The 20,273-nt window shown below is 42.0% G+C and overlaps 1 protein-coding gene across 3 annotated transcripts in view; it reads left to right on the forward strand.

Moving 5' to 3' along the window:
- The window catches only part of skd (mediator complex subunit skuld), a 722,241-nt gene that overhangs the window by 586,200 nt on the left and 115,768 nt on the right, over positions 1-20,273 (forward strand). Inside the window, exon 17 of one of the 3 annotated variants that reach the window (XM_071664981.1) lies at positions 4,591-4,596. The exons of the other annotated variants lie outside the window; for them this stretch is intronic. Within the exon in view, the coding sequence (XP_071521082.1) occupies positions 4,591-4,596 (6 nt within the window). The remainder of the gene's footprint in view (positions 1-4,590; positions 4,597-20,273) is intronic. 3 annotated transcript variants of the gene reach the window in all.

A 20,273-nucleotide genomic window follows, 5' to 3' on the forward strand; every position in this document is an offset into this window, starting at 1 on the left:
CCAATTGACTTGACCCTCAACCCTACTGTACCTAATAACCTTGCTCTTATTCACATTTACTCTTAACTTTCTTCTTTCACACACTTTACCAAACTCAGTCACCAGCTTCTGCAGTTTCTCACATGAATCAGCCACCAGCGCTGTATCATCAGCGAACAACAACTGACTCACTTCCCAAGCTCTCTCATCCACAACAGACTTCATACTTGCCCCTCTTTCCATATATATATATATATATATATATATATATATATATATATATATATATATATATATATATATATATAGATATAATTTTTTTTTTTTTTTTATATTCGCCATTTCCCACATTAGTGAGGTAGCATTAAGAACAGAGGACTGAGCCTTAGAGGAAATATCCTCACTTGGCCTCCTTCTCTTTTCCTTCTTTTGGAAAAATTGAGGGGGAGGGGAGAATATCCAGCCGCCTCTCCCTCTCCTTTTAGTTGCCTTCTATGAAATGCAGGGAATACATGGGCAGTATTCTTTCTCCCCTATACATAATCGATGTTTCCCGCTTCGGCGAGTTAGTGCCAGGAAACAGACGAAGTATGGCCCCTCCACTCATATACACACACACATATATTATATAATTTTTTATTATACTTTTCATTATACTTAGTTGCTGTCTCCCGCATTAGCAAGGTAGCACAAGGAAACAGACAAAAGAATGGCCCAACCCACCCTTATACACATGTATATACATAAATGCCCACACACGCACATAAACACAAATATACATTTCAATGTATGTATACATATACATACTGACATATATACACATATACACAGACATATACATATAATATTACACATTCATACTTGCTACCTTCATCCATTCCCATTGCCACCCCATCACACATGAAATGGCTTCCCCCTTCCCCTGCGTGCATGAGAGGTAGCGTTAGAAAAAGACAACAAAGGCCACAATCGTTCACACTCAGTATCTAGCTGTCATGTGTGATGCACTGAAACCACAGCTCCCAGGCCCCACAAAACATTCCATGGTTTACCCTGGACGCTTCACATACCCTGGTTCAATCCATTGACAGCACGTCAACATTGGTATACCACATTGTTCCAATTCACTCTATTCCTTGCATACCTTTCACCCTCCTGTATGTTTAGGCCCCAATCACTCAAAATCTTTTTCACTCCATCCTTCCACCTCCAATTTGGTCTTCCACTTCTCGTTCCCTCCACTGCTGACACTATGTATCCTCTTTGTCAGTCTTTCCTTACTCATTCTCTCATGTTACCAAACCATTATAATACACCCTCTTTTGCTCTCTCAACCACTCTTTATTACCACACATCTCTCTTTCCCTTTCATTACTTACTCGATCAAAGTGCCTCACACCACATATTATCCTCAAGCATCTCATTTCCAACACATCCACCCTCCTCTGAACAACCCTATGTGTAGCCCATGCCTCACAACCATATAACAGTGTTGGAACCACTATTCAGTCAAACATACCCATTTTTGCTCTCTGAGGTAACGTTCTCGCCTTCCACACATTCTTCAACGCTCCCAGAACCTTCACCCCTTCCCCCACCCTATAACGCCCACTTCCATGGTTCCATCCACTGCCAAATCCACTCCCAGATGTCTAAAACACTTCACTTCCTCCAGTTTTTCTCCATTCAAACTTACCTCCCAGTTGACTTGTCCATCAACCCTACTGAACCTATTAACCTTGCTCTTATTCACATTTACTCTTAGCCTCCCTCTTTCACACACTTTACCAAACTCAGTCACCAACTTTTGAGGTTTCTCACCCGAATCAGCCACCAGCACTGTATCATCAGCGAACAACAACCGACTCTTTTCCAAGCCCTCTCATCCACAACAGACTACATACTTGCCCCTCTCCTAAAACTCTTCCATTTACTTCCCTAATAACCCCATCCATAAACAAATTAAACAACCATGGAGACATTACGCAACCCTGCCACAAACCGACATTCACTGGGAACCAGTTACTTTCCTCTCTTCCTACTTGTACACATGCCTTGCATCCTCGATAAAACCTTTTCATTGCTTCTAGCAACTTACCTTCCACACCATATACTCTTAATACCCTCCACAAAGCATCTCTGTCAACTCTATCATATGCCTTCTCCAGATCCATAAATGCTACATACAAATCCATTTGCTTTTCTAAGTATTTCTTGCATACATTCTTCTTAGCAAACACCTGATCCACACATCCTCAGACACTTCCATGAACCATACATACAATGAATATCCTCACCAACCACTCAACAACACAGTCACCCCCTTTTTTGATAAATTCCACTGCAATACCATCCAAACCCACCGCCTTGTGGGCTTTCATCTTATTGTTATTATTGATATACTTGATTACTGCTTTCTGTGCTAGTGAGGCAGTGCCAGGGAACAGACAAAAAGGGCCTCATTGGCTCACTTCCATTCTTTAGCTGTTGTGTGTAATGCACTGAAACCACAGTTCCCTATCCACATTCAGGCCCCATATTTCCTGTGAGAGGCCCCATATTTCCTGCTTGTCACAGGTTACTAAGAGGGGCAAGAGTGGGTGGCTGGAAATCCTCTATTCCTGTTGCACTCTTCATAAGAAGGAACAGAGAAAGGAGCCAGGTGAGGAATTTTCCCTCTAAGGCTCTGTTATCTGTTCTTGATGCTACCCCGCTTGTGCAGAAAGTGGCGAGCATTTATGTATGGAAAATATGCATATCATCATGAGGTGTATGTTATACAACCTACCATTTTCTGTTCCCAAGTGAAATGCCAGCAAGTTAGTTTTAAAATAAAGAAAATTGCTTTTGTATTTTTGTTATCTTTTTGTTGAGAAAATATTTATTATTATTGCTATGAAAGAAAATTATTTGTTTATATGAATTAAAAAAGGGGGTGACTCTATTATTGACTGGTTGGTAAGGTTATTTAATGTATGTATGACTCATGGTGAGGTGCCTGAGGATTGGCGGAATGCGTGCATAGTGCCATTGTACAAAGGCAAAGGGGATAAGAGTGAGTGCTCAAATTACAGAGGTATAAGTTTGTTGATTATTCCTGGTAAATTATATGGGATGGTATTGATTGAGAGGGTGAAGGCATGTACAAAACATCAGATTGGGGAAGAGCAGTGTGGTTTCAGAAGTGGTAGAGGATGTTTGGATCAGGTGTTTGCTTTGAAGAATGTATGTGAGAAATACTTAGAAAAGCAAATGGATTTGTACGTAGCATTTTTGGATCTGGAGAAGGCATATGATAGATTTGATAGAGATGCTCTGTGGAAGGTATTTAGAATATATGGTGTGGGAGGCAAGTTGTTAGGAGCAGTGAAAAGTTTTTATCGTGGATGTAAGGCATGTTTACATGTAGGAAGAGAGGAGAGTGATTGGTTCTCAGTGAATGTAGGTTTGCGGCAGGGGTGTGTGATGTCTCCATGGTTGTTTAATTTGTTTATGGATGGGGTTGTTAGGGAGGTGAATGCAAGAGTTTTGGAAAGAGGGGCAAGTATGAAGTCTGTTGGGGATGAGAGAGCTTGGGAAGTGAGTCAGTTGTTGTTCGCTGATGATACAGCGCTGGTGGCTGATTCATGTGAGAAACTGCAGAAGCTGGTGACTGAGTTTGGTAAAGTGTGTGAAAGAAGAAAGTTAAGAGTAAATGTGAATAAGAGCAAGGTTATTAGGTACAGTAGGGTTGAGGGTCAAGTCAATTGGGAGGTAAGTTTGAATGGAGAAAAACTGGAGGACGTAAAGTGTTTTAGATATCTGGGAGTGGATCTGGCAGCGAATGGAACCATGGAAGCGGAAGTGGATCATAGGGTGGGGGAGGGGGCGAAAATCCTGGGAGCCTTGAAGAATGTTTGGAAGTCGAGAACATTATCTCGGAAAGCAAAAATGGGTATGTGTGAAGGAATAGTAGTTCTAACAATGTTGTATGGTTGCGAGGCGTGGGCTATGGATAGAGTTGTGCGCAGGAGGATGGATGTGCTGGAAATGAGATGTTTGAGGACAATGTGTGGTGTGAGGTGGTTTGATTGAGTAAGTAACGTAAGGGTAAGAGAGATGTGTGGAAATAAGAATAGTGTGATTGAGAGAGCAGAAGAGGGTGTTTTGAAATGGTTTGGGCACATGGAGAGAATGAGTGAGGAAAGATTGACCAAGAGGATATATGTGTCGGAGGTGGAGGGAACGAGGAGAAGTGGGAGACCAAATTGGAGGTGGAAAGATGGAGTGAAAAAGATTTTGAGTGATCGGGGCCTGAACATGCAGGAGGATGAAAGGAGGGCAAGGAATAGAGTGAATTGGATCGATGTGGTATACCGGGGTTGACGTGCTGTCGGTGGATTGAATCAGGGCATTTGAAGCGTGTGGGATAAACCATGGAAAGCTGTGTAGGTATGTATATTTGCGTGTGTGGACGTATGTATATACATGTGTATGGTGGTGGGTTGGGCCATTTCTTTCGTCTGTTTCCTTGCGCTACCTCGCAAACACGGGAGACAGCGACAAAGCAAAAAAAAAAAAAAAATAGAGAAGAGGTAGTAAAAGCTTTACGGAAGATGAAAGCCGGTAAAGCAGCAGGTTTGGATGGTATTGCAGTGGAATTTATTAAAAAAGGGGGTGACTGTATTGTTGACTGGTTGGTAAGGTTATTTAATGTATGTATGATTCATGGTGAGGTGCCTGAGGATTGGCGGAATGCTTGCATAGTGCCATTGTACAAAGGCAAAGGGGATAAGAGTGAGTGCTCAAATTACAGAGGTATAAGTTTGTTGAGTATTCCTGGTAAAATATATGGGAGGGTATTGATTGAGAGGGTGAAGGCATGTACAGAGCATCAGATTGGGGAAGAGCAGTGTGGTTTCAGAAGTGGTAGAGGATGTGTGGATCAGGTGTTTGCTTTGAAGAATGTATGTGAGAAATACTTAGAAAAACAAGTGGATTTGTATGTAGCATTTATGGATCTGGAGAAGGCATATGATAGAGTTGATAGAGATGCTCTATGGAAGGTTTTAAGATTATATGGTGTGGGAGGCAAGTTGTTAGAAGCAGTGAAAAGTTTTTATCGAGGATGTAAGGCATGTTTACGTGTAGGAAGAGAGGAAAGTGATTGGTTCTCAGTGAATGTAGGTTTGCGGCAGGGGTGTGTGATGTCTCCATGGTTCTTTACTTTGTTTAAGGATGGGGTTGTTAGGGAGGTGAATGCAAGAGTTTTGGAAAGAGGGGCAAGTATGAAGTCCGTTGTGGATGAGAGAGCTTGGGAAGTGAGTCAGTTGTTGTTCACTGATGATACAGCGCTGGTGGCTGATTCATGTAAGAAACTGCAGAAGCTGGTGACTGAGTTTGGTAAAGTGTGTGAAAGAAGAAAGTTAAGAGTAAATGTGAATAAGAGCAAGGTTATTAGGTACAGTAGGGTTGAGGGTCAAGTCAATTGGGAGGTAAGTTTGAATGGAGAAAAACTGGAGGAAGTAAAGTGTTTTAGATATCTGGGAGTGGATCTGGCAGCGGATGGAACCATGGAAGTGGAAGTGAATCATAGGGTGGGGAAGGGGGCGAAAATTGGGAGCCTTGAAGAATGTTTGGAAGTCGAGAACATTATCTCGGAAAGCAAAAATGGGTATGTTTGAAGGAATAGTGGTTCCAACAATGTTGTATGGTTGCGAGGCGTGGGCTATGGATAGAGTTGTGCGCAGGAGGATGGATGTGCTGGAAATGAGATGTTTGAGGACAATATGTGGTGTGAGGTGGTTTGATCGAGTAAGTAATGTAAGGGTAAGAGAGATGTGTGGAAATAAAAAGAGTGTGGTTGAGAGAGCAGAAGAGGGTGTTTTGAAATGGTTTGGTCACATGGAGAGAATGAGTGAGGAAAGATTGACAAAGAAGATATATGTGTCGGAGGTGGAGGGAACGAGGAGAAGTGGGAGACCAAATTTGAGGTGGAAAGATGGAATGAAAAAGATTTTGTGTGATCGGGGCCTGAACATGCAGGAGGGTTAAAGGCGTGCAAGGAATAGAGTGAATTGGAACGATGTGGTATACTGGGGTCGACGTGCTGTCAATGGATTGAACCAGGGCATGTGAAGCATCTGGGGTAAACCATGGAAAGTTGTGTGGGGCCTGGATGTGGAAAGGGAGCTGTGGTTTCGATGCATTATTACATGACAGCTAGAGAGTGAGTGTGAACGAATGGGGCCTTTGTTGTCTTTTCGTAGCGCTACCTTGCACACATGAGGGTGGAGGGGGGTTGTTATTTCATGTGTAGCGAGGTGGTGATGGGAACAAATGAAGGCAGACAGTATGAATTATGTACATGTGTATATATGTATATGTCTGTGTGTGTATATATATGTGTACGTTGAGATGTATAGGTATGTATATTTGCGTGTGTGGACGTGTATGTATATACATGTGTATGTGGGCGGGTTGGGCCATTCTTTCGTCTGTTTTATTGCGCTACCTCACTAACGCGGGAGACAGCGACAAAGCAAAATAAAATAAATAAATATATCAATAAAGTTATATGTAAGTAGATGTATAAAGATGCATAGATATATGTGTCTATGTGTAGTATGCCCAAGGCCAGAATCACTTTCTCACCTACCTCAAGGGTAGTTTTTCAAAGCTGACCCATCCATACCCAAACTTAACCAATTTTTGTTCATGTTTTGAAAGTCATGAAGATGGTTTCACAGCATTTGAAGATAAAAGTGACTTCATAGGTTTATATAAGTTTTACACATAATTGTGCTTTACAAAGTACAGTGCTCTAAAAATTTACAACCCCAAATCTTGGGCAGTCACTCTAGACCATATCCTTGTTGGCCTATTCAGAAATCTGGCTCTGAACATGCTTGGTGTATGTAGTGTTAAGTATCACCTAAAGAGTCACCATAAAGTCTGCATTGTGCTTAGGTATATATGTGTAATTGATTGTATGTACTGCTCAGGGAGGGAATTGTAAGCTTGTGGGGCCCCATCTCTTGAACCTTCTCTACTAGGTTGAAACTTTTTGTACCTTTTTATGCTATCTCCATTTATTATTTTGTCAACCAGTTTACTCCATTCATTCAGACTACTTTTGCTATAAAAGTACTTTCATACATGTTTTTAACAAGTTTACTGCTTAATTTCACATATGTCCTTCGATAGTTCTGACCCTTTGCATTTCAAAGAACTGCTTTGTGTGTGTGTTGGCAGTCATGTTTACAAACTTGTAGGTTGTGATCAGGTCACTCCTCTCACATTACTCTTTCTTGCTGGTCAAATTCAAGGCCTCTAGCCTTTCCCTTTTATTCAGCTTTGTTAATGCTGTTACCATCTTTGTTACCCCCTCTGAACCTTTTTTATTAGCTGTTTGTGCTTCCTTAGGTACAGAGGCTAAACTTAAAGTTTTGGCTTTATGTATGATGTGAACAGCTTGCTGAATATTTACTTTTTGTTGAGAATTGCATGCTGTTCTAATACTTGCAGGCTGACAGTTAGTTGGATACAAGGTTATGAGGTTTTAGAATAAGAACAGTTGGATATAAGGTTGTGAGGTGTAAGAATAAAAGGGGAATTGCATGGTGGATGGAAGAGAGTAGAAATGTGGTGGAAAAGAAGAAAAAGGCTTTTGGTAATTGCTCAAAAGGAATGTAGTAGTGGAAGTTCGGCAGAGGAAGAGGAAAGAATATAAGATATATAAGCAGAAAGTTAAGAAACTGATAGGGGAAAGTGAAAAAAAGAGTAGATGAAGATTTTGGAAGTAAGTGGAAAGTTTAGGGAAAATTAGAAATTGTTCTAGAAGGAAGTGAAAAAGGGAAAAGGTATATTTAAGAGTGAAAATGTAAATTTGGGAGGCAGGGAAGTGTTGCTGAATCAACAGGATGTAGTGAATGAGAGATGAAAAGATTATTTTGAAGAACTGATGAATGTGGAAGAAGTTGAGGCAGCAGTTGTTTCAGGAAGGAAGGAAACAGATACAAGTGCAGGGGTCTCTATCAAGATAGGAGGTAAAAAAGGCAATAATGAAGTTGAAGGTAGGAAAGGTGCCCAGAGTGGACGGGACTGCTGCTGCAATGTTGAAGTATGGAGGAGAAAGTGTGAAAGAGTGGATGCATTTGATATATGATTTATCACAGAAGCAGAAGGTAGTGCCTGAGGATTTGAATTCATTATTATTATTCCTTTAGTCACAGGAAAAGGTGCTATTGATGTATGTAGCAATTATACGGGAACAAATCTTTTAAGTATACAAGGAAGAGTGTATGCAAGAATGTTGATTGGTAAGAGTGATGGAAGTGACTGAATACTGAATGAGTAAGGAGCGAATGGATGTAGGGAAGTAAGGAGATGTGTGGATCATATATTTTTTTTTCTAGTGAAAATATCAGCTTTTATAGATCTGGAAATGGCATATGACAGGATTGAGTGGAATATTTCCTCTTAAGTTGTGTCATTTGAAATGCACACCCCAACTAATGTGTCCCTCAACCCTGTTATACCTAATAGCCTTGATTTTATTTACATTTACTCTCAACTTCCTCCTTTCACACACACTTCCAGACTCAGTCACCAAACTCCTGCAGTTTCTCACTGAAAACTTCCAGTAACCAGTGCAATCAACAACTGACACTACCCAGGCCCTCTTATCCCCCACAGTCTGCATACTCACCCCTCTTTCTAAGACTCATGGATTTACTTCCCTAATCACCTCATCCACAAACAAATTGAACAATCATGATGACATCACACACCCCTGCTGCAGACCAGCCATGATATAGAATCAGCCACTCTCCTCTCTTCTTATTCGTACAAAGGCCATACACCTTTGATAAAAACTTCTCGCACTGCTTCTAGTGACTGTCTTCCTACACTGTATATCCTTAAGACCTTCCACAAGGTTTTTCTGTCAGCCTTATCATATGCTTTCTCTTAGTCCATAAATGCCAAATACAAATCTGTCTTTCTCCAATGTTTCTCACACACATTTCTTCAAGCAAACACCTGATCCACACATCATCTACCACTTCTGAAATCACACTGTTCCCCAGTCTGATGCTCTGTCCATGCTTTCACCCTCTCAATCACCCTACCATGCAACTTGCCAGGTATACTCAACAAACTTATACATCTGTAGTTTGAACACCCACCTTTATCCCCAGTACGTTTATACAGTGGTGCCATACTTACATTCTGCCAGTCTTCAGGCACCTCACCATGATCCATACAAACAATAAAAATCCTTACCAACCAATGAACAACACAGTCAACTCCATTGTAAATTTATTCATTAACACCATTCACTCCAGCTGCCTTTGCCACATTTTATCTTTCCATCTGTAACACCACCCACTCCAGCTGCCTTGCCACATTTTATCTTTCCATCTGTAACACCATCCACTCCAGCTGCCTTGCCACATTTTATCTTATGTGAGGGTAACACCACCTCTTCTTTCTTCATACCAATCTCCATGTTTCTCTCACTTCTCATACCATCCTGACCCACACACCCTACATCTGCCAACTTTACATCAGGCTCATTCAGTAGTCCATCAAAATGCTAACTCTGTCTCCCCATTACTGCATCACTGCCAGTTATGACTTCTAGTGCTGCCCTTTTCACTTATGTTCTCATTTTTTCTCCTGCTTTTTTTTTCTTTTTTTTCTTTTTTTTCACATTATTCACCTCTCCAAAAAAATTATTCTCCCTAAAGTTTACTGATGATCGCTCGCCCCAACTCTCATTTGCTGTCTTTTTCAACCCTTGCACCGTACACTTGACCTCCTGCTGATTTCTTTTATATATTCTCGAATCCTTTGCACTTCTTCCCTGTAAATAAAAACGAAATGCTTCTTTTTTCTCTCACTTTACTTCTTCAGCCCTCCACTCACTACCTTTTCTTATCTACCCTCCTCCCAACTTTCACATGCCATATGCATGTCTTGCGCTTGCCAGCACAGCTTTGCTAATACCTCCCATTCCTCATCCACTCCACTTGCTTCATTTACTCTCACCTTTTGCCATTCTACAACCAGTTTCTTATGATATTTCTTCACAAGTCTCTTTTCCAAGCTCACCACTCTCTTCTCACTGACATTGTTTCCTCTTTTCTGAAAATCTATACAAATCTTTACCCTCACCTGCACAAGATACTGATCACGTATCTCACGAGCTGCCCCTCTCAGCACAATTACTTCCAAAAGTCTCTCATTAACATGCCTTTTTATTTTTTTTTTATTTTTTTTTTTTTTTTATACTTTGTCGCTGTCTCCCGCGTTTGCGAGGTAGCGCAAGGAAACAGACGAAAGAAATGGCCCAACCCTCCCCATACACATGTACATACACACGTCCGCACACGCAAATATACATACCTACACAGCTTTCCATGGTTTACCCCGGACGCTTCACATGCCTTGATTCAATCCACTGACAGCACGTCAACCCCTGTATACCACATCGCTCCAATTCACTCTATTCCTTGCCCTCCTTTCACCCTCCTGCATGTTCAGGCCCCGATCACACAAAATCCTTTTCACTCCATCTTTCCACCTCCAATTTGGTCTCCCTCTTCTCCTCGTTCCCTCCACCTCCGACACATATATCCTCTTGGTCAATCTTTCCTCACTCATTCTCTCCATGTGCCCAAACCATTTCAAAACACCCTCTTCTGCTCTCTCAACCACGCTCTTTTTATTTCCACACATCTCTCTTACCCTTACGTTACTTACTCGATCAAACCACCTCACACCACACATTGTCCTCAAACATCTCATTTCCAGCACATCCATCCTCCTGCGCACAACTCTATCCATAGCCCACGCCTCGCAACCATACAACATTGTTGGAACTACTATTCCTTCAAACATACCCATTTTTGCTTTCCGGGATAATGTTCTCGACTTCCACACATTTTTCAAGGCTCCCAAAATTTTCGCCCCCTCCCCCACCCTATGATCCACTTCCGCTTCCATGGTTCCATCCACTGACAGATCCACTCCCAGATATCTAAAACACTTCACTTCCTCCAGTTTTTCTCCATTCAAACTCACCTCCCAATTGACTTGACCCTCAACCCTACTGTACCTAATAACCTTGCTCTTATTCACATTTACTCTTAACTTTCTTCTTCCACACACTTTACCAAACTCCGTCACCAGCTTCTGCAGTTTCTCACATGAATCCGCCACCAGCGCTGTATCATCAGCGAACAACAACTGACTCACTTCCCAAGCTCTCTCATCCCCAACAGACTTCATACTTGCCCCTCTTTCCAAGACTCTTGCATTTACCTCCCTAACAACCCCATCCATAAACAAATTAAACAACCATGGAGACATCACACACCCCTGCCGCAAACCTACATTCACTGAGAACCAATCACTCTCCTCTCTTCCTACACGTACACATGCCTTACATCCTCGATAAAAACTTTTCACTGCTTCTAACAACTTGCCTCCCACACCATATATTCTTAATACCTTCCACAGAGCATCTCTATCAACTCTATCATATGCCTTCTCCAGATCCATAAATGCTACATACAAATCCATTTGCTTTTCTAAGTATTTCTCACATACATTCTTCAAAGCAAACACCTGATCCACACATCCTCTACCACTTCTGAAACCACACTGCTCTTCCCCAATCTGATGCTCTGTACATGCCTTCACCCTCTCAATCAATACCCTCCCATATAATTTACCAGGAATACTCAACAAACTTATACCTCTGTAATTTGAGCACTCACTCTTATCCCCTTTGCCTTTGTACAATGGCACTATGCACGCATTCCGCCAATCCTCAGGCACCTCACCATGAGTCATACATACATTAAATAACCTTACCAACCAGTCAACAATACAGTCACCCCCTTTTTTAATAAATTCCACTGCAATACCATCCAAACCTGCTGCCTTGCCGGCTTTCATCTTCCGCAAAGCTTTTACTACCTCTTCTCTGTTTACCAAATCATTTTCCCTAACCCTCTCACCTTGCACACCACCTCGACCCAAACACCCTATATCTGCCACTCTGTCATCAGACACATTCAACAAACCTTCAAAATACTCATTCCATCTCCTTCTCACATCACCACTACTTGTTATCACCTCCCCATTTACGCCCTTCACTGAAGTTCCCATTTGCTCCCTTGTCTTACGCACCCTATTTACCTCCTTCCAGAACATCTTTTTATTCTCCCTAAAATTTACTGATAGTCTCTCACCCCAACTCTCATTTGCCCTTTTTTTCACCTCTTGCACCTTTCTCTTGACCTCCTGTCTCTTTCTTTTATACTTCTCCCACTCAATTGCATTTTTTCCCTGCAAAAATCGTCCAAATGCCTCTCTCTTCTCTTTCACTAATACTCTTACTTCTTCATCCCACCACTCACTACCCTTTCTAAACAGCCCACCTCCCACTCTTCTCATGCCACAAGCATCTTTTGCGCAATCCATCACTGATTCCCTAAATACATCCCATTCCTCCCCCACTCCCCTTACTTCCATTCTTCTCACCTTTTTCCATTCTGTACACAGTCTCTCCTGATACTTCTTCACACAGGTCTCCTTCCCAAGCTCACTTACTCTCACCACCTTCTTCACCCCAACATTCACTCTTCTTTTCTGAAAACCCATACTAATCTTCACCTTAGCCTCCACAAGATAATGATCAGACATCCCTCCAGTTGCACCTCTCAGCACATTGACATCCAAAAGTCTCTCTTTCGCACGCCTGTCAATTAACACGTAATCCAATAACGCTCTCTGGCCATCTCTCCTACTTACATAAGTATACTTATGTATATCTCGCTTTTTAAACCAGGTATTCCCAATCATCAGTCCTTTTTCAGCACATAAATCTACAAGCTCTTCACCATTTCCATTTACAACACTGAACACCCCATGCATACCAATTATTCCCTCAACTGCCACATTACTCACCTTTGCATTCAAATCACCCATCACTATAACCCGGTCTCGTGCATCAAAACCGCTAACACACTCATTTAGCTGCTCCCAAAACACTTGCCTCTCATGATCTTTCTTCTCATGCCCAGGTGCATATGCACCAATAATCACCCACCTCTCTCCATCAACTTTCAATTTTACCCATATTAATCGAGAATTTACTTTCTTACATTCTATCACATACTCCCACAACTCCTGTTTTAGGAGTATTGCTACTCCTTCCCTTGCTCTTGTCCTCTCACTAACCCCTGACTTCACTCCCCAGACATTTCCAAACCACTCTTCCCCTTTACCCTTGAGCTTCGTTTCACTCAGAGCCAAAACATCCAGGTTCCTTTCCTCAAACATACTACCTATCTCTCCTTTTTTCACATCTTGGTTACATCCACACACATTTAGGCACCCCACTCTGAGCCTACGAGGAGGATGAGCACTCCCTGCGTGACTCCTTCTTCTGTTTCCCATTTTAGAAAGTTAATACAAGGAGGGGAGGATTTCCGGCCCCCCGCTCCCGTCCCCTCTAGTCGCTTTCTACGACACGCGAGGAATACGTGGGAAGTATTCTTTCACCCCTATCCCCAGGGATAATATACATATATATACACACACACACACACACACACACACACACACACACACACACACACACACACACACACATACATATATATACATATGAAAAATGTAAGAAACAATTTAGAAAACAAACTTTTAGCTTGAAATGAATGAAAAAATGAACGTCACATAATGGTTCAACCTCTGGCTATGGAAAAGGAAATGTACAATTTATTCACACAAACGTCAATAGCAGTTCTCATCAATTTCACCACTGAATCAATAAGCTTCAATGTCTAAGCTACATTTTTCTCCAACTTCACTATTTTCTTGTCAAAACATCATGCATGAAAACTTTTTATATGATCCAATAATTTTCGCTGACCATCTCTCCGCTCGTGTATGATTGTTTCTCAATACACACCTCCACAATCTGTTCACCATTTCCATTTATAACAATAAATACCTCATGCCTCCCAATTATACCCTCAACTGCCACGTTATTCACCTTCGTGATTAACTTTTTTATTTTTTATGTATTTTGCTTTGTCGCTGTCTCCCGCATTTGCGAGGTAGTGCAAGGAAACAGACGAAAGAATGGCCCAACCCTCCCACATACACATGTATATACATACACGTCCACACTTGCAAATATACATGCCTATACATCTCAACATATACATATATATACACATGTACATAATTCATATTGTCTGCCTTTATTCATTCCCATCGCCACCCCACCACATATGAAATAACAACCCCCTCCCCCCTCATGTGCACGAGTTAGTGCTAGGAAAAGACAACAAAGGCCACATTCGTTCACAGTCTCTAGCTGTCATGTTATAATGCACCGAAACCACAGCTCCCTTTCCACATCCAGGCCCCCACAGAACTTTCCATGGTTTACCCCAGACTCTTCATCATTAATATCCGGTCTCTTACATGAAGAATGCTGAGACACTCACTCAGTTGCTCATAGAACACTTCCCTATCATGATCTTTCTTCTCATAAACAGATGCATAAGCATTGATAATCACCCTTTTCTTGCCATCCACTTTCATTTTACCCACATCAGTGTGAGACTTACTTCCTTAAACTGTGTCGTACACTCGCACAACTCCTGACTTTACTCCAAAGATACTTCTAAACCAGCCTTCTTTATGCTTGAGCTTTGATTCACTCAGAGCCAGAACGTACTGGTTTCTTTCCATAAACATACTTCCACAAATATATGACTGAACTCTCCTGTCTCCACATCTTGTTTGCATCTACACACCTCAGCGTGATCCTTCTAGGAGGATGAGTACTCCTTATTTGGCTCCTTATGTTCATTTGTTTAATCATTGAAATACAAAGGGGGAGAGGGGAGAACTCCCACCACCTTCTACAACACGCATGGAATATGGAATTAGAATTCTTTCTAACCCCCTAGCTGTGTGTGGAAAGGGAGCTGTGGTTTCAGTGCATTACCCATGACAGCTAGAGACTGATGGTGAACAAATGTGGACTTTTTGTCTTATCCTGGCACTACCGTGCTGGGAGGGGGGCTGCTGTTTCCTGTGTGATGGGGTGGCGATGGGAATGGATGAAAGCAGCAAGTATGAATATGTACCTGTGTATATATGTATATGTCTGTGTATGAAATTATATGGGAGGGTATTGATTGAGAGGGCGAAGGCATGTACAGAGCATCAGATTAGGGAAGAGCAGTGTGGTTTCAGAAGTGGTAGGGGATGTGTGGATCAGTTGCTTGCTCTGAAGAATGTATGTGAGAAATACTTAGGAAAGCAAATGGATTTGTATAGCATTTATGGATCTGGAGAAGGCATATGATAGAGTTGATAGAGATGGTCTGTGGAAGGTATAAAGAATATATGGTGTGGGGGCAAGTTGTTAAAAGCAGTGAAAAGTTTTTATCAAGGATGTAAGGCATGTGTACGTGTAGGAAGAGAGGAAAGTGATTGGTTCTCAGTGAATGTAGGTTTGTGGCAGGGGTGTGTGATGTCTCCATGGTTCTTTAATTTGTTTATGGATGGGGTTGTTAGGGAGGGGAATGCAAGAGTTTTGGAAAGAGGGGCAAGTATGCAGTCTGTTGGGGATGAGAGAGCTTAGGAAGTGAGTCAGTTGTTGTTGGCTGATGATACAGCGCTGGTGGCTGATTCGTGTGAGAAACTGCATAAGCTGGTCATTGAGTTTGGTAAAGTGTGTGAAAGAAGAAAGCTGAGAGTAAATGTGAATAAGAGCAAGGTTATTAAGTGCAATAGGGAGAGGGACAAGTCAATTGGGAAGTAAGTTTGAATGGAGAAAAACTGAAGGAAGTAAAGTGTTTTAGATATCTGGGAGTGGATCTGGCAGCAGATGGAACCATGGAAGCGGAAGTGAATCATAGGGTAGGGGAGGGGGTGAAAGTTCTGGGAGCGTTGAAGAATGTGTAGAAGTCAAGAACATTATCTTGGAAAGCAAAAATGGGTATGTTTGAAGGAATAGTGGTTCCAACAATGTTATATGGTTGCAAGGCATGGGCTATGGATAGAGTTGTGCAGAGGAGGGTGGATGTGTTGGAAATGAGATGTTTGAGAACAATATGTGGTGTGAGGTGGTTTGATCGAATAATAATAGGGTAAGAGAGATGTGTGTAATAAAATGAGTGTGGTTGAGAGTGCTGAAGAGGGTGTTTTGAAATGGTTTGGTCACATGAAATGAATGAGTGAGGAAAGATTGACCAAGAGGATATATGTGTCAGAGGTGGAGGGAACAAGGAGAAGTGGGAGACCAAATTGGAGGTGAAAAGATGGAGTGAAAAAGATTTTGAGTGATCAGGGCTTGAGCATGCAGGAGGGCGAGAAAGGCATGCAAGGAATAGAGTGAATTGGAACAATGTGGTATACTGGGGTCGACGTGCTGTCAATGGATTGAACCAGGGCGTGTGAAGCGTCTGGGGTAAACCATGGAAAGTTGTGTGGGGCCTGGATGTGGAAAGGGAGCTGTGGTTTCAGTTCATTATACATGACAGCTAGAGACTGAGTGTGAACGAATGTGGCTTTTGTTGTCTTTTCCTAGCTCTACCTCGCACACATGTGGGGGGAGGGGGTTGTTATTTCATGTGCAGCGAGGTGGTGATGGGAATGAATAAAGGCAGACAGTATGAATTATGTACTTGTGTATATATGTATATGTCTGTGTGTGTATATTGGCAGAATGCATGCATAGTGCCATTGTACAAAGGCAAAGGGTATAAAGGTGAGTGTTCAAATTGCAGAGGTATAAGTTTCTTCAGTATTCCTGGGAAATTATTTGGAAGATTATTGATTGAGAGGGTCAAGGCATGTACAGAGCATCAGATTGAGGAAAAGCAGTGTGGTTTCAGAAGTGGTAGAGGATGTATATGTATACGTTTAGATGTATAGGTATGTATATTTGCGTGTGTGGACGTGTATGTATATACATGTGTATGTGGGTGGGTTGGGCCATTCTTTCATCTGTTTCCTTGCGCTACCTCGCTAACGTGGGAGACAGCGACAAAGCAAATATGTGTATGTATGTATACATTGAAATGTTTATTTATGTATATGTGTGTGTATGTGCATTTATGTATATATATTTGTATATGTGTAGTTGGGCCATTCTTCATCTGTTTTCTTGCGCTTCCTCGCTGATGCAGGACAGCGATTAAGTACAATAATAACAAAAAGTTTTTACCAAGGATGTAAGATGTGTACGTGAAGGAAGACAGGAAAGTGATTGGTTCCCAGTGAATGTCGGTTTGTGGCAGGGGTGCATGATGTCTCCATGGTTGTTTAATTTGTTTGTGGATGGGGAGGTTAGGGAGGTGAATGCAAGAGTTTTGGAGAGGGGCAAGTATGCAGTCTGTTGTCGATGAGTGGGGTTGGGAAGTGAGTCAGTTGTTGTTCGCTGATGATACAGTGCTAGTGGCTTGATTCAGGTGAGAAACTGCTAAGGTTGGTGACTGAGTTTGGTAAAGTATGTGAAAGAGGAAAGCTGAGAGTAAATGTGAATAAGAGCAAGGTTATTAGGTTGAGGAGCGTTGAAGGACAAATTAATTGGAAGGTAAGTTTGAATGGAGAAAAACTGAAGGAAATGAAGTGTTTTATGTATCTGGGAGTGGACCTAGCAGCAGATGGAACCATGGAAGCAGAAATGAATCACAAAGTGTGGGAGGGTGCGAAGGTTCTGGAAGCATTGAAGAATGTGTGGAAGGTGAGAACATTATCTCATAGAGCAAAAATGGGCATGTTTGAAGGAATAGTGGTTCCAACAATGTTATATGGTTGCGAAGCATGGGCCATAGATAGGGTTGTGCAGAGAAGTGTGGATGTGTTGGAAATGAAATGTTTGAGGACAGTATGTGGTGAAAGGTGGTTTGATTAAGTAATGAAAGGGTAAGAGAGATGTGTGGTAATAAAAAGAGTGCTTGAGAGGGCAGAAGAGGGTATGTTGAAATGGTTTGGACACATGGAGAGAATGAGTGAGGAAAGATTGGCAAAGAGGATATATGTGTCAGAGGTAAAGGGAACAAGGAGAAGTGGGAGACCAAATTGGAGGTGGAAAGATGGAGTGAAAAAGATTTTGAGTGATCCGGGACTGATGTTTGCCTGAACATCAGGAGGGTGAAAGGCATGCAAGGAATAGAGTGGATTGGAACGATGTGGAATACCGGAGTCAACATGCTGTCAGAGGATTGAACCAGGGTATGTGAAGTGTCTGGGGTAAACCATGGAAAGGTCTGTGTGGTCTGGATGTGGAAAGGGAGCTGTGGTTTTAGTGCATTACATGTGACAGCTAAAGACTGAATGTGAACGAATGTGGCCTTTTTTTTTTTCTTCTTCTTCTTCTTCTTCTTCTTCTTCTTCTTTCTTTTTCTTTTTCCCCTTGGCGCTACCTCGCTGGAGGGGTTGGATGCCATTTCATGTATAGCGGGGTGGCGATGGGAATGGATGAAGGAAGTATGAATATGTAAATCTGTATATATGTATATGTCTGTGTATGTATATGCATGTATATGTTGAAATGTATATGTTTGTATATGTTTTTATCGAGGATGTAAGGCATGTGTACGTGTAGGAAGAGAGGAAAGTTCGTTTGCGGCAGGGGTGCGTGATGTCTCCATGGTTCTTTAATTTGTTTATGGATGGGGTTGTTAGGGAGATGAATGCAAGAGTTTTGGAAAGAGGGGCAATTATGCAGTCTGTTGTGGATGAGATCTTGGAAAGTGAGTCAGTTGTTCGCTAATGATACAGCGTTGGTGGCTGACTCGGGTGAGAAACTGCAGAAGCTGGTGACTGAGTTTGGTAAAGTGTGTGAAAGAAGAAAGCTGAGGGTAAATGTGAATAAGAACAAGGTTATTAGGTACAGTAGTGTTGGGGGATAAGTCAGTTGGGAGGTAAGTTTGAATGGAAAAAAACTGGAGGAAGTGAAGTGTTTTAGATATCTGGGAGTGGATTTGGCAGCGGATAGAACCATGGAAGCGGAAGTGAATCATAGAGTGGGGGAGGTTGCGAAAGTTCTGGGAGTGTTGAAGAATGTATGGAAGTCGAGAACGTTATCTCGGAAAGCAAAAATGGGTATGTTTGAAGGAATAGTGGTTCCAACAATGATACATGGTTGCGAGGCGTGGGCTATAGATAGAGTTGTGCGGAGGAGGGTGGATGTTCTTGAAATGAGATGTTTCAGGACAGTATGTGGTTTGAGGTGGTTTGATCGAGTAAGTAATGATAGGGTAAGAGAGATGTGTGGTAATAAAAAGAGTGGTTGAGAGAATAGAAGAGGGTGTTTTGAAATGGTTTGGTCACATGGAGAGAATGAGAGAGGAAAGATTGACAAAGAAGATATATGTGTCAGAGGTGGAGGGAACGAGGAGAAGTGGGAGACCAAATTGGAGGTGGAAAGATGGAGTGAAAAAGATTTTGAGTGATTGGGGCCAGAACATGCAGGAGGGTGAAAGGAGTGCAAGGAATAGAGTGAATTGGAATGATATGGTATGCCAGGGTCGATGTGCTGCCAATGGATTGAACCAAGGCATGTGAAGCATCTGAGGTAAACCATGGAAAGTTGTGTGGGGCCTGGATGTGGAAAGGGAGCTGTTGTTTCAGTGCATTATTACATGACAGCTAGAGACTGAGTGTGAACGAATGTGGCCTTTGTTGTCTTTTCCTAGCGCTACCTCGCACACATGAGGGGGGAGGGGGTTATTTCATGTGTGGCGGGGTGGCGATGGGAATGAATAAAGGCAGACAATATGAATCCTGTACATGAGTATATATATATATATATATATATATATATTTCTTTATGGATGGGGTTGTTAGGGAGGTGAATGCAAGAGTTTTGGAAAGAGGGGCAAGTATGAAGTCTGTTGGGGATGAGAGAGCTTGGGAAGTGAATCAGTTGTTGTTCGCTGATGATACAGCGCTGGTGGCTGATTCACGTTAGAAACTGCAGAAGCTGGTGACTGAGTTTGGTAAAGTGTGTGAGAGAAGAAAGTTAAGAGTAAATGTGAATAAGAGCAAGGTTATTAGGTACAGTAGGGTTGAGGGTCAAGTCAACTGGGAGGTAAGTTTGAATGGAGAAAAACTGGAGGAAGTAAAGTGTTTTAGATATCTGGGAGTGGATCTGGCAGCGGATGGAACCATGGAAGCGGAAGTGGATCATAGGGTGGGGGAGGGGGCGAAAATTCTGGGAGCCTTGAAGAATGTGTGGAAGTCGAGAACATTATCTCGGAAAGCAAAAA

This window comes from Panulirus ornatus, chromosome 9 (assembly GCF_036320965.1).
Source record: "Panulirus ornatus isolate Po-2019 chromosome 9, ASM3632096v1, whole genome shotgun sequence".
Classification (NCBI taxonomy): domain Eukaryota; kingdom Metazoa; phylum Arthropoda; class Malacostraca; order Decapoda; family Palinuridae; genus Panulirus; species Panulirus ornatus.